This window comes from Apus apus, chromosome 24 (genome assembly GCF_020740795.1).
Source record: "Apus apus isolate bApuApu2 chromosome 24, bApuApu2.pri.cur, whole genome shotgun sequence".
Classification (NCBI taxonomy): domain Eukaryota; kingdom Metazoa; phylum Chordata; class Aves; order Apodiformes; family Apodidae; genus Apus; species Apus apus.
The window spans coordinates 5,216,160-5,232,841 of NC_067305.1; the positions used below are offsets into that span (position 1 = coordinate 5,216,160).

General features: G+C 67.7%; 2 protein-coding genes across 2 annotated transcripts; one reads left to right on the forward strand and one right to left on the reverse strand.

Annotated features, from left to right (window-relative positions):
* Nucleotides 1-90: 90 nt before the first annotated feature.
* On the reverse strand, nt 91-8,373 carry GTPBP3 (GTP binding protein 3, mitochondrial). The gene is given in 11 exon segments (XM_051639451.1): nt 91-823; nt 924-1,099; nt 1,101-1,209; nt 1,301-1,466; nt 1,573-1,716; nt 1,812-1,884; nt 1,999-2,201; nt 2,306-2,392; nt 2,689-2,924; nt 3,323-3,428; nt 7,288-8,373. Coding segments are annotated over 11 exon segments (1,647 nt in total). The 5' UTR covers nt 7,409-8,373; the 3' UTR covers nt 91-597.
* On the forward strand, nt 4,348-15,228 carry ANO8 (anoctamin 8). The gene is given in 19 exon segments (XM_051639400.1): nt 4,348-6,021; nt 8,743-8,853; nt 9,016-9,148; nt 9,236-9,374; nt 9,690-9,786; nt 9,868-9,984; nt 10,064-10,191; nt 10,430-10,591; nt 10,804-10,956; nt 11,050-11,176; nt 11,279-11,334; nt 11,437-11,511; nt 11,725-11,868; nt 12,180-12,854; nt 12,958-13,149; nt 13,229-13,360; nt 13,703-13,813; nt 13,898-14,197; nt 14,199-15,228. Coding segments are annotated over 19 exon segments (3,312 nt in total). The 5' UTR covers nt 4,348-5,939; the 3' UTR covers nt 14,577-15,228.
* Nucleotides 15,229-16,682: the final 1,454 nt, after the last annotated feature.

A 16,682-nucleotide genomic window follows, 5' to 3' on the forward strand; every position in this document is an offset into this window, starting at 1 on the left:
GCTCCACTATAAATAATCCCAAAGCACCCAATGCTTCTAGAGCTTGGAAGCCCTGGCTGGGGAGGAGAGGAGGAGGGTCCTGGGGAACCCCCACTTTTGGGGCCACAGAACTCAAAGCTGTGAGCTGGGCAGAGGAGCTGGGGGGATCCCACCACTCCACAGGCTGGGGCTGTGCCCTGGAGGTGGTGGGGAAGACCCCCATGCTGTGTCCCTAGGGCTGGGGTACACTTGGGGGGCCAGGATGGATGCTGAGGGGGGACCAAGCCCTGCAACACCCATGTCATGGCACAAGGGAGGGATGCCTAGGGTGGCTTTTCCCTTGTGGCTGCTTCAGCTCCGTGTTCATCCTTTGGGCCAGGAAATGGGGCCTCTTGAGTGTCTTTTTTCCATACCCAGGACTCAAGACACATTCCACCCCCCCCAGCCAGGAAAACAGCAGGAATGCAGGGAAGGGAGGGTGGGGGGAAGGACACCAGAGCCACCCAAGGCACCACGGTTTAATACCAGCACGGAGCCAAGACCCCCCCCCTACAGCACCTCCAGTGCTGGCGGCACCATGGGCGGGGGGTAACCCCCAAAACCCACCAATACCCCCCTTCATTTACCCACGCAGAAGTCCCTGAAGATGATGTCAAGGACGTCCTCAGCCCCCACCTGCCCGGTGATGCAGCCCAGGTGCCGCCGCGCCAGCCGCAGCCGCTCGGCCGCCAGCCCCAGGTCCCGCTCCCGCGGGTACCGCGCCAGGGCGGCCGCGCACGCCCGCAGGTGGAGGCTGTGCCGGCTCTGGGTCAGGCTGGGCGACCCTGCCAGGGGGTCTCCACATCTGGAGGGGGAGTGGGCATAAAACTCAGCCTGGAGCAACGCCCCCCTTCCAGCTGGGGTGGGTGATGTTCTACCCCCTGCCCCCCCACCCCCACACTTACAGCTGTGCCAGTTGCTGCGCCAGCAGCTCCAGGAGGTGGTTGAGCCCCTCGCCTGTCTTGCAGGAGAGGAGGGTGGTGGGGGGCAGGGGGTCACCCTGGGTGCAGGCATCACGTAGGGCCTCCCCCCTTTCGCCCCTCTGCAGCAGGTCAGCCTTGTTGAGCACCAGGATGCAAGGGGGGGGTAGTGGGGGGCAGCAGGGACCCCAGGGCAGACCCCAGCCCCGTCAGTTCAGTGGGCACTGCCGTGGCATCCAGCACAGCCAGCACCAGGTCTGCTTGCTGCAGCCTGGGGAGGGAGTGACAAGGTTGAGCAAGGGGGCACATCCTGTCACCTCCCAGCCACTGTGATGGGAGGGATCCCCCCAGCCTGGTCTCACCGATCCCGGGCACGGTTGACCCCCTCCTGCTCGACAGGGTCGGAGGCATCACGGAGCCCAGCTGTGTCACTCAGCACCAGGGGGTAACCACCAACATTCAGGGACACCTCCACCACATCCCGTGTTGTCCCGGCCACTGGTGACACGATGGCTGCCGGGCGCTGGCCTGGAGGACACACACAACATGATACAGGGGACAACGGTGGTGGCATCACTGCCTGCTGTGCCTGGGGAGGAAGACCCTCATCCAGCCCCCCTGGCACCCCACTCACACAGCAGGTTGAGCAGGCTGCTCTTGCCCACGTTGGGGGGGCCAGCGATGACAGCGTGGACCCCCCCACGGAGCAGCTCCCCACGGCGCCCGTCCTGCAGGTGGGCACCGACCTCCCGCTCCAGCGCCCGCACGGAGGCATCAACTGCGGGGACAGAGCAAGGGACACATGGTGGGGGGTGGAAAACAGCAGAGACTGACCATCCTGCCCCCCCCCCCCAGCCACCCTGCCAGCCTCACCTTGGGACAAAACCTCTTCTTCCACGTTGTCATCCTCACTGAAGTCAATATAAGCTTCAAGGTGGGCAAGAGCCTGGGGGCGGGGAGGGGGGCGGGTCAGTGGGGACAGCCTGTCCCCGTGTCCCCAGGCCCACCAGGCGCTGGCAGAGGAAGGTGGATCCAAACCCACATCCCACCACCCTCATACCCGGGTGAGGGTCTCGCTCCAGCGCTGGTAGAGCCGGCCCAGCTCGCCCTCCATCTGGCGCAGCGCCTGCCGCCGCTGCGCCTCCGTCTGCGCCCGCACCAGGTCCCCCAGCCCCTCGGCCGCCGTCAGGTCCAGCTTCCCCCGCCGGAACGCTCGGCGCGTAAACTCCCCGGGCTCGGCGGGACGGAGCCCGGGCAAGCGCCCTGCCAGCCCCCGGGTGAGCCCCTCCCAGTTCTCCAGGCTGGGGGTACCCCCTCCGGGGACACCCCGGGGGGCAGGAGCCCAGGGGAGGGGGGCAGGGACTCACCCAGCGCCCGCAGCACCCCGCTCACCACCGCCGGGCCCCCGTGCACGTGCAGCTCGGCACAGTCCTCCCCAGTGAAGCTCTGGGGACCTGCAGAGGTGGGGGCAGCGCTTGAGCCCACCGCTGGATCCAGCACACCCCCTCTGACCCCCACAGGGGCTTTTTTGGGGGCCTCAGGAGTGACCCATCAGCCACTCGCAGTGGTGCTGCAGCCAGGACTGCCCCGCTGGCATCTGCACTCAGCTGGTGCTGGGGAAGCCAAAAGGGGCTGTTCGGGGCACCAAGACCCCTCACTAGGTACCAAGATGCCCCTAATGGGTGCCAAGACCCCCGCACTGGCCACTGAGATCCCCGCACCAGCCACCGAGCCCCGGTGCCAGCCCCACCTGGGAACCAGACAACGAGACCGCGGTCGAGGGTCTCGGCAGTGACGGGGTCGCGAATGCGGCGCAGGGCCAGGACGCGGGGCGGGGGGAGCCGGGGGGTCCCGGTGAGGCTCTGCAGGGCCCCGCGGCTGCCCGGCCCGCTGGCGCGGATCACGGCCACCCCGCAGCGCCCGTGGCCCGAGGAGACGGCGAAGATGGTGTCCCCCCACGCCGCCGAACACAGGCGCTGCGCCCACCTGCGGAGGGGAGAGGGTGCAGGGTGGGGGGGTTCTCCTCTCAAGCCACCCCCCACCTTCCACCCAGGCTCGGCAGGGATGAGCAAACCCCCCCGAACCCCTCCCCGTGCACCCCACAGACTCCGGGGATGGGTCCCAAAAGGGTGCAGACCTCTCTATGCCCCCCCAGATGCTGGAGTTCAGCCCTTCCTCCTGCAGCCCCTCCCCATATGCTCCCCCTTCCCCAGCTGCTCCACCTCCTGGGCACCCCCTCCCCACGTGCTCCCCCTCCCCGCGACACCCAGCTGCCTCCAAACCCCGGAACCCGCACACTCAGGCCTAACCGCTCCCTCCCTAGAGTCCTCCCACCCCAGGGTGCCCGCCCGGCCCCAGGGACCCCCATCCCGGGGTGCCCTCACCTGCGTCCCGCCGCGCTCAGCGCCCGCCGCAGCGCCATGACCCGCGGCGGCCTCAGCGCAGGCTCCAGGCTCCGTCCATCCGCGAGCGTCGATTGGTCAACGCGTCCTAGGAGGGCGGGCTTTATGCCCGCGACCTCATTTTTGATTGGCTCCCGTCGCGGGCGTGACTCCGCCCCTCCTGAGGCTGCGCAGGAGCCCAGCGCTTCCGCCCGGCGCGGGGCGTCCCTGCCCGTGGGGGTCCCTGCCCGTGGGGGTCCCTGCCCACGGGGGTCCCTGCCCGTGTCCCTCCCGGTCTCTCCGCCCGTCCTCGCCGGGTGGGCCGGGCTGCAGCCCCCGCCCCGCTCCCCCCCGAGGCACCGCACCCCCGCTCGTCCCCCACGGTGGGGTGCAAAGTGTGGGGGTACAGCGGCCCCCCCCCCGGGGGTCCCCCACGTATTGCGATGCAGTGCTGTGAGTGCTGGACACCCGCGACCCCCGGCTGCACCCTAAAAGTAACACCCGGCACTGCAGGACCCCCCGTGTCCGGAGCAGGAGCCACAATCCCCTCATGGCAGAGCCCACCCCGGAGCCACCCCCTCTGCACCCACTGGTGTCCCCGTCCCGCGGGGATGGGAGGTCCCTTGCTTCCCCTCCAACACTGTCCAGGAGCGCTTGGGGTTTTGGGGGGGCCTCACTCACCCGGGGGGAGGGGGGGGTCACCCGCCACAACTCCGCACCCAGCTGAGTGGAGATGCTCTTCCAGGGGAACCCCCTGACATCCCGGGCATCGCAGCCCCGCAGTGGGAACCGGGTCTGACCCCTGGGCTGTGGGGTGGGGGGTCCCCCAAGCCACCCCCACTTCCTGGGGCCCGCAGTCCCCCTGCTCCATGAACCAGGGACATTTTTCCTAAGCAGAATCACAGCGTGGTACCTGCTCCCCACCCCATTCCCCTTCCCACCCCCCATCCCTTTCTCTATCCTGCTCCCCACTCCCCTTCCCAGGCCTTGGGGACCCCATCCCTGTTCCCATCCCATCTCCTCCTGCTTGAGGCCCGGGAAAGGACACAAGAGAAGGGGTGTGGGGAGCCAAGACAACGAGATCCCCCCCTGCCCTGGGGGTCTCCCCCCAAGCTCCCTGAAACGTAGGCTCAGTGAGCAGCGGTTTGGGGTCGGCTGGGGCGTGGGGAGGGTCGCGGGGCGCTGCGCTGGCGGGGGCGTGACATGGGGGACCAGCCACACAGACAAAGGCGCTGGAGCAGGGAGGAGCCAGAGGCGGCAGGGCCGGGATGCGGGCAGGGATGCTGGAATTCCTGGGATGCTGGGGACTCATCAATGTTGCCTCCCGTGCTAAATCTTTGTGGACCCCCCCCCGCCCCTCCCCATGCTCCCTGGGCCAGGGATGAAGGACAGAAGCTCAGAAGAGGATCTGGGGCCGGGGGGTGGGTTTCCCCGGGAGCTCTGGGGACACACACAACCCCCCTGCAGGGCCCAGACAGACCCTCGGTGACCAGCCAGCCTGGTCACTGCCCTCCCACCCCGGGATGCAGAAGCTTGTTCCTTGTGCCCCCCACCCTCCCCCCCGTTAACCCTCAGCTTCCCCCTCTCCACCCCGCAGCTGGACCCGGCCCACGGGGGTCCAGGAGGGTGGGGAGGGGGCAGGTCGGGGGATAGCACCCAGTGTCCAGCCAATCCTGGGATGGTGGCCAGGCCTGGCCTGGGAGATGTGCCAGCCTGTGTCCCCCCCCGCCCCCTCCCTCCAGCTGCTGACACGGAGATGCCAGAGGAGGGGACGGCTCCTTGTGGCACCCTGCACCAGCTCTGGCACGCAGCCCCTGCCCCAAAATAGCCCCAGGCCTGCGCGGAACTCAGGGGGGTGGGGGGTGGGGGGGCGCGTCCAGCAGAACCTGGCACAGACGTGCCCCCCGCCCCACTGCCTGCACTGCCGGGGGGGCCACGGGGTGCCCGGCCAGGCTGCGCTGGGCCCCAGGGCCCTGTGTGGGGGTCCCCTCAGGAGTGAGCAGAAGTGGGGGGCAAAGAAGGGTTCCCGAAAGGTCAGGAAGGCAGCGGGCAGCCCGCTCGGGTTACCGGCCCCCCCCGCCCCGGGTGCTCCAGGGAACAACAGCCTGACCCGCCGGGCTGGGCACCCTGCCGGGCCGGGGGGGCAAGCGAGAGATGGGGGGCAACCCCAGGGGGATGCTGGGGACATGGGGCAGCCCCGGCGGGGGGGGGGATACTGAGGAGGTGAGGCAGTCGGGGGGGGCAAGGCGGGGGATGCTGGGGCCAGAGCAGCCCCGGGGGGGGATGCTGTGAACTGAGGGGGATACTGGGGGCGGGACAGCCGGGATGCTCTGTACCCCCCGGTGAGGGGGGGGGACACCCGCCGCCCCCCTCCCCTCAGAACCACCCCACGGGGCGCGGCCGGACACGCGTGGCCGGTGCGACAGGCGCTGGGGAGACGGCGGCCAACCAGACAATTAAAGGGGCCGGGAGCGCCGCGCTCCGCTCCGCCGCCTTTGTCCCTCCTCCCGCCCGGTGGCGGCGACGGCGGCGGCCCCGGTACCGATTCCGGTACCGGCCCCAAGCCTGGAACCGCGGCGGTCCCCATGCACCGGCCCCCGCCGCCGAACCCCCCCGCACCATGCCCGAGGACGGTGACCGGTCCCGGCGGGCCCCGGCCGGCGAAGAACGAACGGAACCGGCGGCTCCGACCGGCGTCCTGGGTACGGGGGTACCGGGGGGGCAGGGGGGGGCGGCCCTCGGGGCCGGGTTGGGTCAGGGCTGCAGCTGCGGGGGCGTGCGGGGGGGGGGCCGCTCCCTGCGGCTGGATGTGTGGATGCGGATGGCGGCGGGGCTCGGCCGGGATGCGGCTCCCCGGGACTGGAGGGGCCGTGCCCCCGGTAGGGCTCTGGACACCACCCCCGGAGGGGGTCCGTGCACCCCCCAGGACAGATCCGTGTCCCCCCCCCCGGGATTTCCATCCCTACGCCCGGTCCTCGGGGAATTGGGGCTGTGTGTGTGTGTCCCTGCTCGGGACTGGTCCGTACCCCCCCGGGATGGGGCCCACGCACTGGTCTGTGTCCCCCAGGACGCACCAGTCACCCCCCCCACCACCGGGTCCACGGATCCCCCGTGTCACCGCCGGACCCCTTTTGTCCCCTCCAGACAGGCCTATACCCCCCCACACACCACGACCAGCCCCCCCGGGACAATACCAGGCAGCGAGTGCTCGACGGGGGCTTTGATCTGGGGTCCCCAAGCTGCTTTTGGGGTCTCCCCCCAGGGTGGTCCCGGGGACAGGTGACATCCCCCTGGCCGGGTTGGGGTCCCCCAGGCAGGCCCTGCTGCCCGCCGCGCAGCCGAGCGGTTGGGGGGGTGGGATGACCCACTTTGTGTCCCCCCGGGACGCTGCCACCCGTGGCAGGTGACATGGCCGCTCCCCCACGCCCCCCGCGCCCGGTGGCCGCGGGCTCCGCTCGGTGGCGGGGCAGCGCCGGTCCCGCCGCGCTGCAGCTCCCGTGACCTTATCCCGGAGAGCCAAGGTGAGCGGCACGGCCCCGGCGTGCGGGGGGCCCCGGGGACGCGGAGGGGGGACAGAGGGGCTGAGGAGCTCCATCCCCGGAGAACCCCTGCTGTGGTTTGGTGACAGCACCAGGTGCTGGGAGGGGGCCGGGGGCTGCTGGCAGCGGGGTGACAAGGACCGTGTGGCTGGAGGGAGGCAAAGGCAGGGTCTGCCCCCCCGTGCACAGCTGGGGGGACAAAGGGGTGCTGGAGGCCCCCCTGTGGCTCAGCCTCATCTTTTCCCTTGACCTTGGGTGGGAAAAGCCCTCCTGCACCCAGAGCCGAGGCCTCGGGGTGGGCACCCCCCTCCCCCCCCCAGCATTGCCCAGCTTTGCTCGTGGGTGCACACGCGTGTGGAGGCTCTGCTGGCTGCTCTGCCGTGCCGTGCCGTGCCGTGCCATGCCGTGCTGTGCTGTGCTGTACCATACCGTGCCATGTCATGCCATGTTGCACCGTGCCGTGTTGTACCACACCATGCCATCTTGCCGTGCTGTACCGTGCCATGCCATGCCGTGTCATGCTGTGCCCATCAGCTGGGCTCCCCCACATACTGCCCCCCTGCCTCCCACCGCTCCCGGCAGGGCCTAAACAATTCCGGGTGGTTTTGTTCCTCCTGCCGTGGGTCAGCACCGGCAGCACCGCGGCACCCGCCGGCACAGGCAGTGCGGGACGTGCCCCCGGGGCCAGGATCGGGCCCGCGGCGGGGGCGGCTGGCTGGCCTGGCTCCGGCCCCGACTTTCGCCCCCGGTGCCAACACAGGGCGGCCTTTCAGAGCCCGGCGCCGCACAGGCTCAGGCGATGAGTTTGTCGGGTCTCAGCCCGTCTGGTGGGGGTGTCCCTGCTCTGCTCCTCCAGCCCAGGGGGTCCGGGATGGGGGGGTCCGGCAGCTGGGGTGCATCCCCTGGCAGGAGCTGCCGGAGCAGGTTTGGCATTTCCCGTTTTTCGGGACCGGCCGGTCCCGGTTGGAGCGTTTCCGGAGCCCCGGGACCTTCCCAGCCCTGGGGCAGCCGGAGGCACCGTGACTTCCCCTGGGCATCAGTCCCCCCGCCCCTTCCAGACTCTGCTTTAGGAAGGGAAACTGAGGCAGAGAGTTGGCCGAGCTCACTGCCGGCGTGGGGCAGGGACAAACGGGGTCCCGCTGGGGGGGACCCACCCCAGCATCTTTGGGGAGCTTCATCCTGCCCTTCCTGCCCGCTCCGGGCAGTATTTTGGGATGCACCCGGTCCCCGTCCACCCTGACAGGTGCGATGGGGACATTGGGCACTAGGACAGTGTGTCCCCACAGCGCGGTCACCCCGCAGCAGGACAGGGGCCATGTCCCTGCTCCAGCCCCCGCCGAGGGGTGACAAGGGGACCCTGGGGACCGTTCCCACCCCGCCTCGCCGCGGCGGCGCGGGGCCCGCCCGGGTTTCCATGGAGACCGGCTGCTTTTTCGCTCTCCCCATTTTTCCTGCGGTTTCCCAGCTCCCGGAGCCGCGGCCCTGCCGGATCCCGGCCCCGCCGGGGGGCTGCGGGCAGAGGTGAGCGGCTGGGGGGGCTGCAGGGGGGCATCCCGGGGCACCTCACGGCACCCAGCACCCCAGGGGTGCCGGGACGCGCCGCCGGCTCCTCCCTGGCAGCTGCCGGGGATTTTTTTGGGCACCCTGAGCTGCCGGAGGAGAAACCGAAGCCGGGGCCAACGTCACTGGAGCGGGGCTGTGACCCGCTGCCATGGCCACCCGCTGCCATGGGGGACAGTCACCACCGGGGACGTGCCGGGAGTCCAGCCCATGTACCGGCTGCTGAATTGTTAGTGCTTTGGGGTCCGGATGCCAGGGCTGGGGAGGGGGGGCAGCCCTGCGGGATCCGACAGCTGCTCAGCCCCTCCCTCCCTTATCCCACAGATAAACTCTTCGGGAAGCGGCTGCTCCAGGCCGGGCGCTACATCATGTCCCACAAGGCCTGGATGAAGACGGTGCCCACGGAGAACTGCGACGTGCTCATGACCTTCCCGGGTAGGGGGGGATGAGGGGACCAGGGCCGGGGCTGGCAGTGCCGGTGTGGGGCACTGGGGTGGCAGCACAGAGCTGATGATGGGGGATGTGGGGAGGGATGGGGACAGGGACAGGGACAGGCTGTGCTGGGGGACACGGACCACACTGACCAGCACCATCCAGACACCACTGACGACCACACGTTGCTCTGGCTCCTCAACCACATCCGCCTCGGCATCCCCGAGCTCATCGTCCAGGTCCGGCACCACAAGCACACCCGTGTCTACGCCTTCTTTGTCACCGCCACCTACGAGAGGTGAGGTCCCAGCCATGTCCCCAGCCCCTGCCAGGTCCCCCGCCGTGTCCCCAGCCGTGTCCCCAGCTGTGTCCCCTCTCACTGCAGTTTGCTGCGTGGGGCTGATGAGATCGGGCTGCGGAAGCCGGTGAAAGCGGAATTCGGGGGGGGGATGAGGAGCTTCTCCTGTGAGGAGGATTATATCTATGAGAACATCGAGAACGAGCTTTACTTCTTCACCTCTCAGGTTGGATGTGGAGGAATGAAGGGCAGGGAAGCAGGGATGTGGGGATACAGGGCTGTGGGGGTGCAGGGATATGGGGAAGGGATGTGGGGTAAGGATGCAGGGATGCAAGGATGTGGGGCAGGGATGCAGGGCCATGGGGCAGGGAAGGTGGGTCCTCTCCCCTTCCCCAGATGAAGAAGGGCATCACGGGGACACCCAGCCCAGGGGACAAGGTGGGTCTGGGGAGGGGACAGGGCAGGGGCTGAGGATGTGGCAGGAGAGGGGCCAGGCAGTGGGACCATCACCCCCCTGCTCAATCCTGTCGTGATGCCGCAGGAACGGCAAAACATCATCAGGTACTGGCTGGAAAACCTCCGCGCCAAGCAGGGCGAGTCGCTGCACAACATCCACTTCCTCGAGGGACAGCCCATCAGTGAGTGTGACACTGAGGGGAGCCGTGGGGGGCTGGCAGTGTCCCCACAGCCTGTCCCTCACCCCCTGCCCCGCGGCGCAGTCCCGGAGCTGGCAGCCCGCGGCGTTATCCAGCAGGTTTTCCCACTGCACGAGCAAAGGATCCTCAAGAGGCTGATGAAGTCCTGGGTGCAGGCGGTTTGTGAGGCCCAGCCCCTCGGTGAGGCACTGGGGGGTGACATGGGAGGAGTCTGGGGGGGGTCCCAGCCCTGCTCATGCCCCCCTTTACCCCACCCCAGATGAGATCTGTGACTACTTTGGGGTGAAGATTGCCATGTACTTCGCCTGGTTGGGCTTCTACACCTCTGCCATGGTGTACCCTGCCATCTTTGGCTCTCTTCTTTACACCTTCACCGAGAGTGACCAGGTGGGAAGGGCTGGGAAATGGGGCAAATTCCCATATTTCGGGGCCGGGGGGAGGGTGGTTCCATCCCACCTTGCTCCAGGTTTTCCCTACGGTGTTTTAATGGTGTAATTGCTATGAGCTGGGAGGCTCCAAGTCCATGGTGGTGAGACTGGAGCAGCACCATGTGGCTCCCTAGGGCTGGGGGGGGGGGGGTGTTGGGGACAGGAGGGGACAGACCCTGGTGACATCTGTCCTGCAGACCAGCCAGGATATCTGCTGCGTGGTCTTTGCCCTCTTCAATGTCATCTGGTCCACCCTCTTCCTCGAGGAGTGGAAGCGCCGGGGAGCCGAGTTCGCCTACAAGTGGGGGACGTTGGACACCCCGGCCGAGTCCATTGAGGAGCCACGTCCCCAGTTCAGGGTGAGCCCTGGGGGGGGCGGGGATGTCCCTGGGGCTGGGGTACTGCTGCCCCCCCCCCCTCTCCTGACCCCGCTGAGCCACCCAAGCTCAGTGCAGAGAACTGTCACCCTCGCGACACCCTGAGGGGGTCAGCACTGGGTTCGGGGGGGATCCCGTGGGGCTCCCCGCTCTGGGAGGGTCACACAATGCTGTATGTCCCCCTCCCCAATTAGGGCATTAAGAGGATCAGCCCAGTGACCAGTGCCGAGGAGTTTTATTACCCCCCGTGGAAGAGGCTGCTCTTCCAGTGCCTGGTCAGCCTCCCCGTCTGCCTCGCCTGCCTCTCCTGCGTCTTCCTCCTCATGCTGGGCTGCTTCCAGCTCCAGGTGGGTCCTTGTCCCACCCACATCGGGCTGCCAGGTCCTCCCCACCACCACCACCCCAGTACTGACCCAGTCCTCATCCCTGTCCCTGTGCAGGAGTTTGTGCTGAGCATCCAGGAGCTGCCCCGGATCATCCGTTTCCTCCCCAAAATCATCCTGGCCGCCATCGTCACCACCTGCGATGAGGTTTACAAGAAGATTGCCTATTGGCTGAACGACATGGGTGCGTGGGGGTGGCACCAGGGGAGCAGGGCTGGGTGCTGGGACAACCCACCCCCCCTTCGACCCCCTCTCTGAACCCCCCCCCCCCAACTCTGCTTTGCAGAGAACTATCGCCTGCAGAGTGCCTACGAGAAACACCTCATCATCAAAATGGTCCTGGTGAGAGGGGGCCGGGGGGGCTGGAGGGGACGGGGGGGAGGGGGATCCTGGTATCCACCCCTCGCTCACCCCCCTCCAACCCCTTCCCCTTTGTTCCCGCAGTTTCAGTTTGTAAATTCATACCTGAGTCTTTTCTACATCGGTTTCTACCTCAAAGACATGGAGCGGCTGAAGGAGGTGAGGGGCTGTGCCGGGGGCAGCGGGGCCGTCTGAGCCCCCCCCGGCACCGCCCAGACGGACAGACGGATGTCCTCCACCCCCCCACCCCTGCCACCATCCCCCTCTCCCCCCGGCTTGTCCCCGCATCCCCCCTGCTGCCACACTCCCAGCCCCTGCCCCTGCTCACGGTGTCTCTCTGTCTGTCTGTCTGTTCTTCTGTCCCTTCCACAGCTCCTGCTCATCTTCTCTCTCTCCCAAAGCCTCGTGCGTCAGCTCAAAGAGGCTCTCCTCCCCTTCATCCTCCTCCACCTCCACCTCTCCCTCATCTTCTTTAAGGGCCTCCTGGGCTTTTGCTGGAAACTGGGAGTATCCAAAGTAGGAGCTGGGAGGTGGGGAGGGGGTGGGTGGGCACCCTTTGCACCCCACCTTGGGACCCCTGTTGCCCCCGGGGCCTGGATCTGCTCCAGCTGGTGGTGGCACACAACAACCCCGGAGCTGCTGAGGTCCCATCCCGTCAGTTGTCACTGATGGAGGGGTCACAGGAGGGGGGACACCGGGGCTCTGTGGCCAGCACAGCCACGGGGAGCAGCAGGGACCCCGCAGGGGCAGGTGATGGGAATGCAGGGACACATCGGGTGCCGTCCCCTCCCCGGGTGACAGCCTGTGCCCCCCGTGTCCCCATGCAGATGCTGGCCACGCTGCTCATCACCCGCCAGTTCCTGCAGAACGTCCGGGAGGTGTCACAGCCCCACCTGTATCAGCGGCTGCGCCGGGGGGACTTGGACCTCCGCAGCCTCCGCCAGCTCGTCCACGCCATCCTCAGCCTGCTCACCCCCCGCCGCCACCCCCCGGCCCCCCCCGAGGGGCCACGGGGGGAGAAGAAGTGTCTGAACGGGGGTTGCGGGGTCCCGGAGGAAGAGGAGGAGGAGGAAGAGCGTCGCGAGTCGGACTCGGAGGAGGAGAGCGCCCTGGACTGCGGGCTGAAGCTGAAGAAGGTGAGCTTCATCGAGAGGGCGGAGCGGCGCGGCGGGGAGCCCGGCGGCCCCGAGGACGAGAGCTTCCTGGAGGAGGGCAGCCCCACCATGGTGGAGAAGGGCATGGATCCCGCCGCCGTCTTCGAGCTGTGCGAGGATGAGGAGGAGGCCGAAGGCGCGGCCGGTAGCCCCGTCAAGGCGGTGGAGCCGGCGGTGGTCCCGCGGGCCGGCCGGAGGAGGAGAGGGGCTGAGGGCAGGGAGGAGGAGGAGGAGGGGGAGGAGGAAGGGCGGAAACGCAACCGGGCATCGTGGATCGACCCGCCGGAGGAGGACTACTCCACACAGCTGACCCAGGCGGAGGTGGAGAGCTGCATGAAGAAGTACGAGGTGAGCAGCCCCAGGGGGGGACACACACAGGGCTGGTGGGGTGCCCTGTTACCCCCTCCCAGCCCCATTGCAACGCACTCTTCCTTCTCCTCTTCCTCCTTAGGACACCTTCCAGGACTACCAGGAGATGTTCATCCAGTTTGGGTACGTGGTGCTCTTCTCCTCTGCCTTCCCCCTGGCCGCCATGTGTGCCCTGGTGAACAACGTCATCGAGATCCGCAGCGACGCCTTCAAGCTGTGCACGGGGCTGCAGCGACCCTTCGGCCAGCGGGTGGAGAGCATCGGGCAGTGGCAGGTGGGTTGGGGGTTGGCAGGGGGCCTGGTAGGGGTCCCAGCTGGCTAGGGGCTCATCCCCAGCCCTGTTGCTCTTGCAGAAGGTGATGGAGGCCATGGGCGTCCTGGCCATCGTGGTCAACTGCTACCTGATCGCCCAGTGCGGGCAGCTCCAGCGCCTCTTCCCCTGGCTCAGCCCCGAGGGAGCCATCATCTCCGTGGTGGTGCTGGAGGTAGGGCACTGGCACCCAGGGCTCGCACCCCCCACCCCATCACCTTCTGTTGTTGTAGGGTCTCCTGGTGGTGTCTTGGCTCAGCCAAGGGCTCCTGCAGACCCTTCCCTCCAGGGATGGGGTCTCAGCCTTAAACACTTCACTGCAGGGGTTGTTGCTGCTGAGCAACACGCTGGGGCTCAGAAGCCCCCTGGGGTGTTATTGTAGGGTCTCTCCATCCGTCCGTCCGTCTGTCCATCCATCCTTCCATCCATCCCCCCATCCCTTGTGGGTGCATTTCAGGAGGGGTCCCGCAGGGCTGGGGATGCTCAGCCAGCCCTGTGTCCATCCCCCCCTCCCCAGCACTTCGCCCTGCTCCTGAAGTACATCATCCAAGTGGCCATTCCCGACATCCCCGCCTGGGTGGCTGAGGAGATGGCCAAGCTGGAGTACCAGCGCCGCGAGGCTTTCAAGGTAGGCAGTGCGGGGGTGGGAGCGCGGGGGTCGGTGGGGTCCCCAGGATGTTCCCTGGGGGGGCTGACGGGGTCCTGTCGACAGAAGCACGAGCGGCAGGCCCAGCACCACTTCCAGCAGCAGCAGCGGCGCAAGCGGGAGGAGGAGGAGCGGCAGCGACACGCGGAGTTCCAGGCCCGCCGGGAACGCGAGGCCAACCGCGACGAGACCAAGGCCGAGGCCGCCGGGCAGGACCCGGCTCACGAGAAGAGCCAAAGCAAAGGGAAAGGCTCCGGGGGTTCCTCGCACGGCTCCGACAAGCCCAAGAGACCCAGCTCCCTCTTGGCCACCAACAACGTGATGAAGTTGAAGCAGATCATCCCTTTGCAGGGCAAGTTCCTCTCCGGGGGGGGCCGGGGCTGGCAGCACGGCCGCCGCCAGGTCCCCCCAGTCCCCCACGGGCAGCGAGAACAAACTCCCTGGATTCCTCAGCTTCAAGTTCCTGAAATCCCCAGAGACTAAGCGGGACACAGGGACCGAGAAGGTCCAGTCGCCCACCAAGCCATTCAACCCCGGCAAGCTCTTCAATTTCGGCAAGTCCGAAGGGGCCGGGGGCAACGGGGCCGCGGCCACCGCCTCCCCCCAGCCCCGGCCCGGCCCCTCGGCGGACACGGGCGAGCGGCCGGTCCCCAGCAAGTCCCATCTCAACGGGATGCCGGAGGAGGGCGGCCGAGAGGAGCCGGAGAGCCGGGCGGAGGAGGAGAGCGGGGGCTACAGACTCTAACCGGACCTTTTGCGGTCCCTGGTCCCCGCAGCCACTGTCACCCTCTCGCCTGCCGTCCCCGCCGCAGGGCTGAGCCCGCCGGCTGCCAACGCTCGCCCCTCGCTCTGCACCGTCCCCCTCTGCCCTGTCCCCTCGTGTCCTTCCAGCCCCTCGTCCCCAGCTCCGGGGGGGGGGTCCGGCCGCCTCGGGCACCGAGGACGCCAGAGCCAGGCGCTTGGCAGCGGGGGCAGCCCGGAGCGTCCCGGCAGGATTCCCCGTCCCGCGGCTGGGAGATGCCCCGGCCCAGCTCTGCGTCCACGAGCCGGGGGTCCCGGCCGCCGTCTCCGCACCTGAGGACTCGGCCCAGGGAGACGCTGCGGTTCGGCGGGGGAGTTGGGTGCTGCGGGGTCCAGCGGGACCGGGCACCGGCGTCTCCGTTGGCGGCGGGACGAGACGGCGGGAACGGCGAGAGGAGCCCGATTCACCCGTGCCTACAGCCCCTGCCCCACAGCCACCCCCCCGGCACCCACCGGCTGCCTCCGCCTGGATTCCTTCCCAACACCGGGACATCCTCCTGCCCGCAGCCCGGACGGCCGGGAGGGAGGGGGGGCTCGGCCCGGATTCCCACGCATGGGCAGCATTTCTTGCACTAAAAACCCAAACCAACCCCCAAGGCAGGCGACTCGCTCCCTTCTTCGTCCCACGGCTCCAGGCGGCGGAGGCGAGACCTGGCACCGGCGACACCAGCCGGGACGGTCCCTTCCCCTGCTCTGCTTTCCCGTTTCTTGGAATTCTTCCGCAATAAGGCGCTGGCCCACGGAGCAGAGGCTGGGAGAAGGGGCTGGGGGGCAGCCGGGGGGTGGGAGCAGCTTCGCTTCTTCCCGGGGCGAAGGTTTTGGCAGCGGCTGCTCTTCCTGCTCTCACAGCCCCGGCCCCGCTGCCGTGGGGAAGGGGCTGGGGGCGGTTCCCCCCACCCCCCCTGCTTTGCCGCCGCTCTGTGTCCCTGCTGCTTCGCTTTGGGGGGGACAAGGGTGGTGGTGGCACCCCAGCGCCCGGTGTCCATGGGTGACCCGGCTGCGGACATCCAGCCCTGCCCTCCTCACCAGCTCTGCTCTCTGCCCACCAACCATTTCCAAAGCAAGGTGGGGAGAGATGGGGGGGGCTGGTTTGGGGGGTTGGGCTGTGGGGGGGGCTGCCCCATCACTGTGCCTGGCCCAGGCAGGGGCCGTGCCCCCCTCTCTCCCCAAGGCCTGGGCTGCAGAAAAACGTCAGGTTGTTGTTTCCCCCCCCTGCCGTCTCTTTCCACACATCATGTAATTTAATTTAATTTATCTTTGAATTAAGCCATTTTCCAGAGCAATAAGGGCAGGAGAGGCCAGGGCTGAGCCTGGCAGGGAGATCCTCTCCAAGGTCAAGGCCACCAGGGTGGGCTCCCTGCACTGCAGAGGGGACAAGATCACAAGCTTTGCTGTCCCCTCATAGCCCCCTCCCCAGGGCCACTGGTCCCCCCTCACCCTCCCACAGGAGGAGCAGAGGATGCAGGAAAGATTTCGGGACAAAAGATTTGGGACAAAAACCAGAGAAAAGGGAGTGTTGGGAAAGCCCTGGAGACCCACGGCCATGCCCTGGAGCAGATGGCAGAAAAATGAGAGCCAGGCTGGGGGTACCAGGTCACCCCAAACCCCCACTGCTCCCCCCCCGGGACTGTGTAGAGCCTGAGACTCCCCCCTGACCTGCCTGCACCCCCAGAGCAGGCAGGGCTCACTCCTTCCATTTAATTTGGGGGCCAGTTCTCAGCTCTGCCCCCCTCCAACCCTGGTCCTAAAGGGAGTTCCTTTCATCCCATTTCCCTCCTGGGAGTAACAGCCCTGCAACCATGTCTTCCCACCCTGCGTGCCCGAGGGGAGGGCAGGGACCTGCTGCTGCCAGGACTCCCCAGACCAGGGTATTTTTAAAACATTTCTCTATACATATGATTTCTACAAGCAGGCATCTGCCTGGGCTCCCACCCTGCCGGGCAGTTCCTGAACCAAGGAGGGAAGAGTTGAGTTGGTTTTGGTTTGGTTTGTCATTTTTTTCCTCCCTTGCTGTGTTAGATTTCTTTGGAAACAAAAAGAAAGGAAGGGG